Source organism: Mobula birostris, chromosome 1, assembly GCF_030028105.1.
Source record: "Mobula birostris isolate sMobBir1 chromosome 1, sMobBir1.hap1, whole genome shotgun sequence".
NCBI classification, from domain to species: domain Eukaryota; kingdom Metazoa; phylum Chordata; class Chondrichthyes; order Myliobatiformes; family Myliobatidae; genus Mobula; species Mobula birostris.
The window spans coordinates 27,110,274-27,123,650 of NC_092370.1; the positions used below are offsets into that span (position 1 = coordinate 27,110,274).

The 13,377-nt window shown below is 39.2% G+C and overlaps 1 protein-coding gene across 3 annotated transcripts in view; it reads left to right on the plus strand.

The window, feature by feature from the left end:
• Positions 1–13,377, plus strand: part of tpd52 (tumor protein D52) — a 199,163-nt gene that overhangs the window by 67,346 nt on the left and 118,440 nt on the right. Inside the window, exons 5-6 of one of the 3 annotated variants that reach the window (XM_072253120.1) lie at positions 5,622–5,670; positions 6,373–7,372. In XM_072253120.1, coding sequence (XP_072109221.1) covers positions 5,622–5,670; positions 6,373–6,495 — 172 coding nt within the window. In that variant the 3' untranslated portion in view covers positions 6,496–7,372. Of the gene's footprint in view, positions 1–5,621; positions 5,671–6,372; positions 7,373–13,377 lie in introns of those variants that run through there. The other 2 variants (XM_072253129.1, XM_072253138.1) reach the window with 2 other exon arrangements.

Sequence of the window (13,377 nt, forward strand, 5' to 3'; positions counted from 1 at the left end):
CATTAAGTACCTATGCTATTTCCTCCGGTTCCATACATACTTCCCCACTGTCACACTTGATAGATCCTTTTGCTTTTCACATACTTGTAGAATGCCTTGGGATTTTCCTTAATCCTGCCCGCCAAGGCCTTCTCATGGCCCCTTCTGGCTCTCCTAATTTCCTTCTTAAGCTCCTTCCTAATTGCCTTATAATCTTCTAGATCTCTAAAATTACCTAGCTCTCTGAACCTTTTGTAAGCTTTTCTTATTGACTAGGTTTATTACAGCCTTTGTACACCGCAGTTCCTGTACCCTACCATAACTTCCCTGTCTCATTGGAATATGCCTGTGCAGAACTCCCTACAAATATCCCCCGAACATTTACTACATTTCTTCTGTACTTTCCCTGAGAACATGTGTTTCCAATTTAAGCTTCCAATTTACTGCCTGATTGCCTCATAATTCCTCTTACTCCAATTAAGCACTTTTCTAACTTGTCTTTTCCTATCTCTCTCCAATGTTATTGTAAAGGAGATAGAATTATGATCACTATCTCCAAAATGCTCTCCCACTGAGAGATCTGACACCTGACCAGGTTCATTTCCCAATACCAAATCAAGTACAGCCTCTCCTCTTGTAGGCTTATCTACATATTATGTCAAGAAACCTTCCTGAATACACCTAACAAACTCCACCCCATCTAAACCCCTTGCTCTAGGGAGATGCCAATCAATATTTGGGAAATTAAAATCTCCCATCACGACAACTCTATTATTACACTTTTTGAGGGTGGTTTATCAAGCATTTGGTACTGTGTAGTTTCGGCGTCATTTCTGAAGCAAAATAATGTTGAATTTTCGTTCATAGGATATAGGAATTTCCTAGACTTTATTGCTGTCGATGACTCATTACTTTTATTTGTGTACGCAGTCTAATTTAATTTCTTTGTGGTTTTGGGAAGTGATTTCCACTATTTGACAGTGACCACTGTAAGCAACAATTATACTCATCCCCGTATATGAGTTTTCATTCTTGGTAGAAAGTCACAGATTTGGAAAGTTAAAATAGTCTAGCAAGTTGCTGCGGTGCATTTTCTTGATTAACCCCCTATAGCCACAATATGCAAATAATTGTTTACTAATAGAATGCTTTCTTCAGGATTGTGTTGAATGTGGGTGGTAAATCTATGCTCAAACAGCCAAATAAAAACCAGTCTTCATCACTATTTTGACTTAGAGGAAACTTTTGGAGTTGAGCAAGCCAGCTGTGGGGGAAAAACTAAGCTTATTTTAATGGCAAATCCAGTTAAATTTATGGTCAATAATGACTTTCCCTTTTTATTGAAAGGTAGGGTGTGATGATTATGCCATTTGGGTCCATGGAGTTGCTTAACAACACCCTATTGACTTTGTTCCAACATTAGTGTGATGCAGATGTCACCTGGAAATTCAGCTCAAACTGTTGTCCAGTTTGCTGCAAGTGGGACATTCTATGAAGAGAATGGAATTGAATAATACGTAATCATTGGTGACCATGCCCACATTTGATAAAGGGAGGTGTGATCAAACAGTGAAAGATTGTTGGACTCTAAGTGATACCACGATGAAACAAGCCCTTCAGCCTAACTGGTTCATGTTGACCAAGATATCCCAACCAAGCTAGTCTCATTTGCCAGTGTTCGGCTCATAACCTTTTCTGGTAGGTGAGGACAAGAACTTCATCTCTGTTAAGACAGCGGAAAGATATGGTGAGGGTGGATCCAGCCAGCGGAAATTTTCATTAGATGGTCATTAAATTCAGAATACCTTAGTGTCTCAAAGTCTAATGCTGCCTATGGTAGGGTCAGTTTCCATAAGGAGTTTGGTTCCCAAGACTATGTTGGAACCAAAAATATAATGTTCTGGAGGTGAGTGTTCTTGGGTAATCAGATTGATGCATTACTTGCACTTTTGATGATTGCATGTTTTACTTAACTGAGAGTAACACAATGTTATAGTAATTAACTGAATTGCATTTGCTCATTTTTTGTGGACAGAACAAACCATATCACTTTCATTTGTGGAATGACATTTAGTATTGTAGCTGGAAGGTAGGACCAAGTTTTGCAGTTTAAGTCTACAACAAAATGTTATCAGGGACCAGTGTCTTTGTTGGATCATGCAACTTCTTGGAATGAATTGGGTGGGTTTCTGTTAAAAACTGGAAATCTTGTACCACCCAAAATGAACCATTCAGATGGTCCTTCCACCTCTAAGGAGCAAGATTTACTAGTCTGTTTAATTGCCCACTAATATGACTCGACTGAAGAACTTTAAGATTGTCCATTGGTTAATGGATTATTTTAATATGACTGGTATGCTGCCTCTTTCACATGCATGTAATCCTGCATTCTAGCTCATTGGGCTGGTACCTCTTTTTAAGAACGCTGTTGGGCCTGGCTTACTGTTCTATGCTTCCCATTGATCCAGGCTAGAGTTCTGGCTTAAGGTTAAAAGTCAGGAACATTGTGGACCATGAGGTTACAATTAATGGCTGCTTGTGGTTCTTTGGCTACTGGCATGCAATGACTCAGTGTCTGGCTGGGTGGATTTATTCTGAATCTATCCCATTTAGCTAACAATTCTACGTAACAAATGAAGTTATGTGAATTTGGATCATTTTTCTTGAACAATATGATTAATACTCTTACAGATTAATAGGCCTGCAACAATTACACTAGCAAAGACTACTTCAAGCAAATATTTTTCCATGGTTCTTTTTCTCTTGCCAAGCTACATATTGTTCAGAACTGGTTCAGTACTGAGGGTTAGGGAGTGATTCTGTGGCAGTTGAAGCAACCAGAACTCATTAGTCTGTGGCCCATGTTTCCCACTTTTGGGGAAACTGCAAGTATTCATGAGGATCTTGAAGACTGAGGAACAGGTTGTGGACCTCCAGAAGGGGAAGTTGAGGGAACACAGCAGTCCTCATTGAGGCATCAGAAGTGGACAGGGTGAGCAGTCTCAAGTTCTTGGGTGTCAACATTTCTGAGGACCCAATATATTGCTGCAGTTACAAAGAAGCATTACAGCACTATATTTCAGTAGGAGTTTGAGCTTGTAACTTTCTGTGGATGTACCGTGGAAAACATTCTAACTGGTTGCAACATTGTCTGGTATGGAGGAGTCTGCACAGAATAGGAAAATGTTGCAGCAAGTTGTAATCTCTGCCAGTTCCATCATGGGCACTAGCCGCCTCCGCACTGAGGATGCCTTCTTAAGGAAATACCTCAAAAAAGCATCATTAAGGACCCCCATCACCCAGGACATGCCCTCTTCTCATTGCTACTGTCAAGGAGGAGATACAGGAGCCAAAAGACGCACACTTAATGTTTCAGGAACAGCTTCCCTTACGCCATCAGATTTCTGAATGGACAATTAACCCATGGACACTACATCAGTACTTTTTTTCCTTTTTGCACTAATTTAAATTTCTGTTTATATACACTTATTGTAATTTATAGTTGTATTATGTATTACAATGCACTGCTGCCACAAAACAACAAATTTCATGACATGTACCAGAGATGTTAAATCTAATTCTGAGATCAGAATTTGGTGTAGCTGTGAATGCCTATATCTGATGCGGAAATCAATATCAGATGTATTTTTTTCTTTGCATTGTTCTTTCAGGTTTATCACTTTAATGGAATGTACTTGCCCTTTTTTCAAGTTATGGGCCCTAACACCTGTACCTTCAATCTCTATGACAGCCGAATCTTGATGTAATTTAATGAATAGTTAATTGTTTTTGATTTCTGAATTAAAGTATATTACCACTTTAAATTTGGAAAGCTGTGACAAAGTTTCTGGTCTTGCCTCAGTTTGCAGGGTATTTTTCTCCTTGGTTACCTTTACTGCTGATCTGTTTTTCTGGGGGGGGGGGAGGCAGGTTTCTTCTATTTCATTCTGATGACTAACGTAATGTTCAAATTCATGTAAAAATTTATATAAATATATATGTACATCCTTCTGATTAATATCTGTTAAGAGCTGATGATGGTTTGCAGATAAATCCCATAAAGTACTTCTGAAAAATATCTTACTACATTACACTAGGCTGTTGCTAATGTTAAGGTTAGAGGTTTGAAATATTTAAAAATACTGAAGCTTACAGTGGTGGTGATCTGTTTTATGTTCAATTTTCTTATTAATGCCCTCCGTCTCACAATGGCATCCTGCAGATTACATGCTATTTCACATTCTTTTAGGTAAGAAAGAATAATCTTTGAATATTGAAATACGAAGTAAATGTGTTTGCATTGTAAAACAATACAGTGATATGCATGACTGGATATTTTTTAACATGGGATGTTTGCTGAGCATCAAATGAACAATTATCAAATGTAAAACTAAGGTGTACCAAGAACGTAATTCCTTCCTATCAATCCATGTAAGTGATACATGGAATACTAAATAGTTTAAACTAACTTTCTGCTGTTTTCTTAATGCTGACCGGTTAGCATTCACTCCCTACGACACTCAATTAGCATGCCTGCTATGAGGTACTGTATTTTCAGTTGTTGTAAAATAACATTGTTTAGTCAATGCATGTGAATTTGTCTTGCATGTTTTAGATAGCAGACGTTGAGTGTTCTCGGTTTTGTTTGTAAAGTTGAACATTCATTGCTCGATATGAAATCTTCAGTCTTTGTTGAGGAAATAAGGAATATAGATGGCATGGTTTTAAAGGGAACGAGTTTTTATACTAATAGTTAAATGATACCTTTGCACACAACTCCAGCTGTCTTGTACAACTGAATAAGGAGAAGAAGAGAACTAAGCCCAACCTTTGGGTATCTTTAACAGTTTATGTTGCTGCGTTGTTAAACATAAGCAATGTAACCCATTTTCCAGGATGGAATAGTATATGATGTGGCAAATCCAAGGGAAGAACTTTTACAAAGTGTGCTTTCCATTAATACATTAAGTGTAATACTGGTTCAAAATAGTTTCTCAATGTAAGTGATGCTAGGACATTTTGTGCATGCAACTGCATTGATCATGTCTTTGTATTATGGTTTTCTATACCTATAATGCAAAAAGCTCATTTATATAATTTCATTACCCTTCTGCAAGTGTTGTATGATCTGAGAAGTTTTGAAATGCTTGTGGGAAAAATGTGAATACCTGAGTATCATTTTGTTAAAGTTTAAAAATGCTTTAGCTGAACCATGGTGAGAAATTGGTAACTTAGTTTATATGGTCATGTACTAAAGTACAGTGGAAAAACTGCATGTTATCCAGACATGCATTTCATTACATCACCACAATAACAATACAGAACAAAGTAGCAGTTACACAAGGTACAGTGCTGCCAGACAGGATGCAGCGCCCCATAATGAAGTTGACTGTGAGGCCAAGAGTTCATCTTATTGTATGAGGGGAAAGTCTTACAACAGTAGTTTTATAAGAGTGGGATGGAAGTTATCCTTAAGCCTGCTGGTACATGCTTGCAGACTTTTGTATCCTCTGCCTAATGAGAGAGGGGAGAAGAGGGAATGTTTGGGGTGAGGGGGGCTGGGGAGGATTAACCAAGACAGTAAAAAGTAGTTGCTTCTCCAGTTCAGTTTGTTTAAATGCATTCTTTCTTCTCCCTTGCAGAAATTCACCGACCTTCAAATCCTTCGAAGATAGAGTCGAAAACTTAAAGGTAAGTGAAAAGTTGCAATACAGTACATTAACTTTATAAAGAAATAGATTGTTGAAGGAAGCTGCTATTAAACTAATGATTTAAGAGATTTAGAATTTGGAAGTGCCTGTCTTGCATTTTCCCCTTCTAAACTAGAGAATGAATACATAAACACAAGGAGTTTGAACATCGCTTTCTAAAGCTTGTATGTTCCTATTATTGATAAAAGGGAGGTGTTTCATTGACATTGTTTTTAGTGGTATGGTAGCAATATTGCCTGAATATGTAAAGTACTGCAGTACCTGTTCTGATTTATTTATTTTTTTTAACCAATCTGAAGGGACATGATCCATGTTTTTTTAAAAGTATTTGGTAGTCCTGCTTTACACCCAAGTCAATCATTTCACAATCAAAGTGGTTCTACAGCATTATTACTTCATTGAAAATGTAAAGTTTCATTAACTGGAAGTTGTAACTTGGTGTTTATAGTAGCAAGAAACTATGATGATTCCTTGTGGAGGTGTGGGGAAAATTACTTATGGAATTCATTTTTCAGAAAGTCGTATTTCTGCTGCATCACATACCTGCATTCTCTGTTTTTAAAATTAGCTGGAAGATCAGTCAATTGACTTTTCAGCTTGTTTCACGGAATTTTAGCAGTATCATTTTGTATTGTACTTAAATATTTTGGATGAACATGTTAATTTGACTTTTTCTGTTTAGTCTAAGGTTGCAGGCAACAAGGAAGGTGGTGGTGACTTTGGGAATATTCTAAACTCTGCAGCAAATGCAAGTGCCACAGAGCCCATCACAGAAGAGGTGTCCGATGTTCAAGAACCTCGTTAATGCAGTTTTAAGTCCAACTCTCCTTTTTTACTAGTTGCAAATAATGGCATTCTTCCATCCAGTTGTGCCCTTGTCTCATAATATTGCATTTTGTATTTAATGGTTCACAAGGTCTGTGTGGCCCAAGGTTACTACACTTTAAAATTGCCCCAGTTGCAAAAATTCTTTTGTTTTAGATGGAATACTTTTTGATAGAAATATTCTTAAGACTTGAATGGTGATTCATTCCAAAGCCATGTCTCACCTAATACCACAGGGAAACCATCTTGATGTATGGAATATTAAATTGCAATTGTTTTTCTGGGTGGGGGACTATTTTGAAATGTTCAGTACGAATTGATAACCAAACCCATATTATGGCTCAGCTTAAACATGATGGTGTGTGTTTTAATATTAACTGTCTATTAAAGACATTTGGAAGATCTTTCTTGCTTCTGGAAGGTCTTATTTGTTCCATTTCAATATTGTAAAACATTTGTAGGAAAATACCAAAAATTAGAAGTCAATTGTGTCACTCTTCAGACATGGAATTCTGCAAATCTTCTGGCTATTTTTAAAATCCTGTGCAGCTGGTTTCATGTTTAATACATGGCAAAGTATTTTCTTGTAGAAGGAAGGTGGTTAGTAAATGTACGTTTCTCAGTTTAGTGCATGTTGACAGTTGAGATTCAGTTTTGGGTCTGAATGTTAAAGACCAAATGAATGAATGGCATTGATTTAAAGATGTCATGTTACTGCATATTTGAGGTTAAAAGTTCAGTGTTATAAATTGTAAAATGGTAATTATTTTGTTCAAGCTAGGTAAAATACTGTACAGTCACAAATATCTTGGTGTGCTCTGTAACGAAGCAACACTTAATAAAGATTAGTAAAAGTGTTTAATGTGAAATTTTCTTTCTAGCATTGGTTAAGATTTTACACTTTATTTTGATACAATACAAAACATCATATAAAATGTACATTTTAGACATGGACTCCCATTTCATTCAAAATAGCCACATATTCCAATCTTAATGGTTGACAAAGGCTACATCAATTAGTGGGCTGTTGTGCAATGGAGCTAGAACTAAGAGGCAAGAGTTGGCCAATTGGCCCCTTGAATGTGCTTCATCTCATCTGAGCCTCTTATTTCAATGTCCTGTCTGTTTCTCTATAACCCTCTGAGAATGAACATATGCTTCAAATTAGTCATCCAGGTTCAAGCAACTATGTAATGCTTCAATCTCCATAACTCTCTGCAGTAAAGATTCTAAATATTTGTGACCCTCAAGAAATTTGTCCATATCTGCATCAAACAGGGAAACTGCTTGGAACTTGCCCCTTTATTTTGGATTTCTCCTATGAAGGTGTTATGAGTAATAAACACAGTAATCCTTCAAGGCAGTTTAGTATATTCCTTGTCTAAATGAGGTGCTCAGCTGTGTCTTGCTACCTCTATATCTTTGTAGCTGGTTCTGGGGAAGCTTGGTAACTAACCCCTTGTTTTTAAAATAAATATATATGTATGATTTAGACTTAATTTGACAATGATAAAGAAGGTTCTAAGTAATGGGGAAATGTCAATAGACTGAGGTAAGCATAAGTACAGTTGCAAGGAAAAGTTTGTGAACCTTTTGCAATTGGCTGTTTTCAAAAGTGCATTTATTGTCAGAGAAATGTTATACAATATTAAGGGGTGATTGATAAGTTCGTGGCCCAAGGTATAAGGAGTCAATTTCAGAAAACCTAGCACATTTATTTTTCCTACATTTACACACTTAGTCCAGTGGTTGTGGAGCATACAGATCCCTTCTTTGTAGAAGTCGGCGTCTTGGACCTCCAGAAAGTGGTCCACAGCAGGGGTGCTTAATAAGTTCGTAGCCTAAGGTAGAAGGAGATGAGTTATTAACTTAAGACTTTCTGTATTATCACTCAAAGACTTGAACTGCACGTGCACGTAACGAGAGCTGTATTACTCATCTCCTTCTACCCAAGGCCACGAACTTATCAATCACCCCTGCTGTGGACCACCTCGAGGTCCAAGACGCTCTCATTACATGCACGTGCAGTTCAAGTCTTTGAGTGATAATGCAGAAAGTTTATAGTTAATAGCTCATCTTTCTACCGTAGGCCACGAACTTATCAATTACCCCTGCTGTGGACCACTTCTACAAAGAAGGGATCTGTATGCTCCACGACCACTGGACTAAGTGTGTACATGTAGGAGGGGATTATGTTGAAAAATAAATGTGCTAGGTTTTCTAAAATTGACTCCTCCTACCTTAGGCCACAAACTTATCAATCACCCCACATACATCCTGAGATGTTTTTTCTTTGCAACCATCCAGAAAACAGAGGAGTGCCCCCAAAGAATGAACAACAGTTAAATGTTAGAACCCCAAAGTACCCTCCTCCCACCAGCTTCCCTCTCTCCTGCGTGTAAATGGCAGCAAGCAACAATCCCCCTTCGTCTCTCCCCTCCCACCAGGGAAAAAAAAGCATCGGCACCTGCCACTGAGCACTCAAGCGTGAGCAAGGCAACAGCAAAAGTACAGGCTTGCAGTACTCCAAAGACTACATTGTTCACCCGGTATTTGAAGGCGAGCGGAGCTCTCAGGCTGAGTCTTTGGTGTGCCGAACAACAGCCAGTTGTGAAACCCTGAAAGCAAACTGTAGTCAGTGTGTAACTCCAGGTCAGGGTCTTCAAAAGAACCCTGAAAGGGAAAAAGAGAGATGAAAGATGGAAATAGAGCTGTTTCTGAAGATGCAAGCAAAGGAGTTGCCGTTAGCAGCATTAACCCTCCTAAGCTGCTCCTTCTGAATTAATTACTCAAAATGTGGTCTGATCTGCTAAATCACAATAATAGACAAACGCAATCTGCCTAAACTTATAATGCACAAACAATTGTACTACTTCTTGTCAATACTGAGTACACCATTTTAACAATCACAGTCTAGGTTCAAAAAGAGTGTATGAACCTCTGGGGTAATGACTTCTACAAAAGCTATTTGGAGTCAGATGTTCCAATCAATGAGATGAGATTGGAGGTGTGGGTTATAAAGGTGCCCTGCCCAAAATTTAAAAAAAAAATGTTCCTGACAGCCGGCTCTTCTCAAGAAAGGTCTGTTTATGTGCACCATCCATCGATCAAAACAACTTTCAGAGGACCTTAGAAGAAATGTAGAGATGCATGAAGCTGGAAAAGGCTACAAAAGCACTTCTAAATACCTGAATGCTCTTCAGTCCACAGTAAGAAAAATTGTCTACAAATGGAGGAAATTCAATACTGTTATTACTCTACTTAGGAGTGAGTGTCCTGCAAAGATCAATGTTCTATGGGCAGCTGAGAAAAAAATTAAACTTTTTGGTAGAAATGCACACTGCTATGTTTGGAGGGAAAAAGACACTGCACACCAGTACCAAAACCTTATCCTGACTGTGAAACATGGTGGAAGGGGCATCGTGGTTTGGGGCCTCAGGGCTTGGACAGCTTGCAATTGTTGAGGGAACAATGAATTCAAAATTGTATCGACACATCTTGAAGGAGAATGTCAGGGTAGTAGTCTGTCACCTGAAGCTTAGTAGAAGTTGGAAGATGCAACAAGACAATGATCTGAAAAATATGATTTGGAATGGCCAAGTCAGAGTCCAGACTTTAATCCAATTGAGATGCTGTGACATGACCCGAAGAGGGCTATTCATGCAAGGTATCCCAGAAATATTGATTAACTGAAACAGTTTTGTATGGAGGAATAGTCTAAAATACCTCTTTGCCATTGTGCATCTGATCAGCAGCTACAGGAAACATTTGGTGGAGGTTCTACCAGTTATTAAATACAGGTACAAGGGTTCATATACCTTTTCTAGTCTGGACTGTGAATGATTAAACAATGTGTTCAGTTATGACATGAAGAGTACAATTGTTTGTGAGTTATTAGTTTAGGTAGATTGTGTTTGTTTATTATTATGACTTAGATGATGATCAGACCACATTTTATGAGTAATTCAGAAAACCAGCTAATTGCCAAGGGTTCATTTTTTTTCTTGCAATTGTAACGAATTTCAATCTCAATAAATGTGGTATATTGGATTTGGAGAGAATAAATATGATAAGTGAATACATTAATGGTAGGATACAAAAAAAAGAAATCTTAAGGCTAATTTATACTTGTGCGTCAACTTGACGCCGTAAGTACGGCGCCGCCAGGAACTCTACGCCATAGCCTAACACGCACCTCTCCCAAAATATACCTATGCGTCGTACCAATGCAGACCGCAATAGCTGTGATTAGTCCGCCTGGTAGCATCGTATTTCCTCCTATGCTGCAATAGCTTCCCATTGGCCGATTGAAGGGCAGGGAAGGAACTCTGACTGCAATGCTTCCCATAAAGCTTTACAGACCTCCGAAATTATGGAGGACACATTTCGTTTTTATGAAAAAAGACGCTTGCTTTAAACTTTACCCCGAGAAAGACTACCATGACCATGAAGCCTTGCGCGGGCAAGTGTGACGTGCCCGAATTGCAGAGCGATGCAGACACACCAATGCACAAGTATAAATGCTCACAACGCGCGTAGGCCACGGTGTCGAGTTGACGCACAAGTACAAGTCAACCTTTAGAGTGCATGCAGGCAAATCCCAGAAGGTCGTAGGACAGCTAATTAAAGGTACTTGTCCACACGGGAGCATAAACTCGGGTCATATTAAGTATGTATAAAACAATGTTCAGGCCACAGTGAAAGTACAGTGTGCAATCCCAGTCAACATACGAGTGGAAGGATGTGATAACTCCAGAGAAGGTATAGAGAAGATTTATCCCTCCTTGTCCCTTGTGAACACAGGAGGTGCAACACTTGTTCTTGTACCACCTTACCTAGCACCATCCAGGGATCACTAGCCTTTTCAGGGGAGGCAAGTATTCACGTGCAGTTTATCCAACCTCACCTGTATTTTATGCTCCTGATACAGCCTCCTCCACTTCATTGAGATCAAGTGCTGAATAGGGGACCAATTTGCAGATCATCAGCACTCTGACTGAAATAGCTATCCTGAGCATGCCACCTCAATTCTCCTTCCCACACCAACCTGTACATCACTTACCACTGCCAGGGCAAGGCCCAGTATAACTAGAGGAACACCACCTCCTATTCTACTCGGATAGTCAGAAACTCGATCCCAATAAATGAGGTATATTGGATATTCAACGAACACTGAATTTTCCATTTAACCCAAGTAACCCCTCAATGTTTTTACCTATATAATCCTCATTCCTTAATTTCACACCCCCCATCCAACTTTCCATCCGATCCTCTTCCTTCCTGCTTTATTTTTCCATTCACTGGCTGTTTTCCACCTCCCCCCAATCTGGTTCTAGTTGCATCTGTCTTTCACCTCTTCCCTAATGGTTCCATAAGATATAGGAGCAGAATTAGGCCAAATGGCCCATCAAGTTTGCTTTGCCAATTCATCATGAATGATCCATTTCCCTCTCAGCCTCAGTCTCCTGCCTCCTCCCTAAAACCCTTCATGCCCTGACTAATCAAGAAACTATCAAGCCCTGTCTTAAATATACCTAATGACTTGGTCTCCACAACCACTTATGGCAACAAATTCTTCATCACTCTGGCTAAAGAAATCCTCCTCATTTCCATTCTAAATAGACACTGCTCTCTTCCCCCCCCCCCCCCCCCCAATTTTGAGGCTGTGTCCTCTGGTCCTAGACTCTCCCACCATTAGAAACATCCTTTCCACATCCACTCTATCAAGGCCTTTCAACATTCAATAGACTTTAATAAGATTACGCCTCATTCTTCTGAATCCAGTGAGTATAGGCCCAGAGCCATCACTTGGTCCTTGTAAGTTAACCCTTTCATTCTCATAATTATTCTTGTGAACTTCTGAACGTGCTCCAATGTCAGCACATCATAAGGGGCCCAAAACTGCCCACATTACATCCTTGCTTTTATATTCTAGTCCTCTCAAAACAAAGGCTAACATTCCTGACCACCAACTCAACCTGCAAATTAACCTTCAGGGAATCCTACACAAGGACTCCAAGGTCCCTTTACACCTCAGATCTTTGAATTTTCTCTCCACTTAGAAAATAATCTACTTTTATTTCTTCTACCAAAGTGCATGACCATACACTTCCTGACACTATATTCCATTTGCCCATTCTCCTAATCTCAGTCCTTCTGCAGCCTCCTTGCTTCCTCACCACTACCTGCCCCTTCACCTATCTTCATATTGTCCACAAACATGGCCACAAATCCTTCAACTTGTCATCCAAATCATTGACATATAACGTAAAAAGAAGCAGTTCCAACACAAAGCTGCAGTGGAACACCACTAGTCACTGGCAGCCACTGTTTATTCCTACTCCTTACCATTAATACAATGTTCTAACCACGCTAGTATCTTTCCCATAACATCATGGGTTCTTATCTTGCTAAGTAGCCTCGTGTGGCATCTTGTCAAAGTTGTTCCTTTCCATGCCTTGTGTTGCATCGGGTGGCAACATAGCAGTTTCTGTAGCATTTTGTTTGTTTTTTATGAGGCTGAGTTGCTAGCTCAACACTCAACCCAGCATGGACGGAAAGTGTGCAAGGACCCGCCTAGATTCAAACCCAGGACCAAGTCTAGTATGGATGCCGCTTTCCTGCCGACCAGCTGACCTTGCCAAAGGCCTTCTGAAAATCTGAATACACAACATCCATCGATTCTCCTGTCTATCTTGCTTGTTATTTCTTTAAAGAATTCCAACATATTTGTCAGGCAGGATTGTTACTTCATGAAATCATGCTGACTTCGGCTTATTTTACCATGTGCCTCCAAGTACCCTGAGACCTCATCCTTAACAATTGACTCCAATGTCTTTCCAAATGCTGATCTAGTGATTTT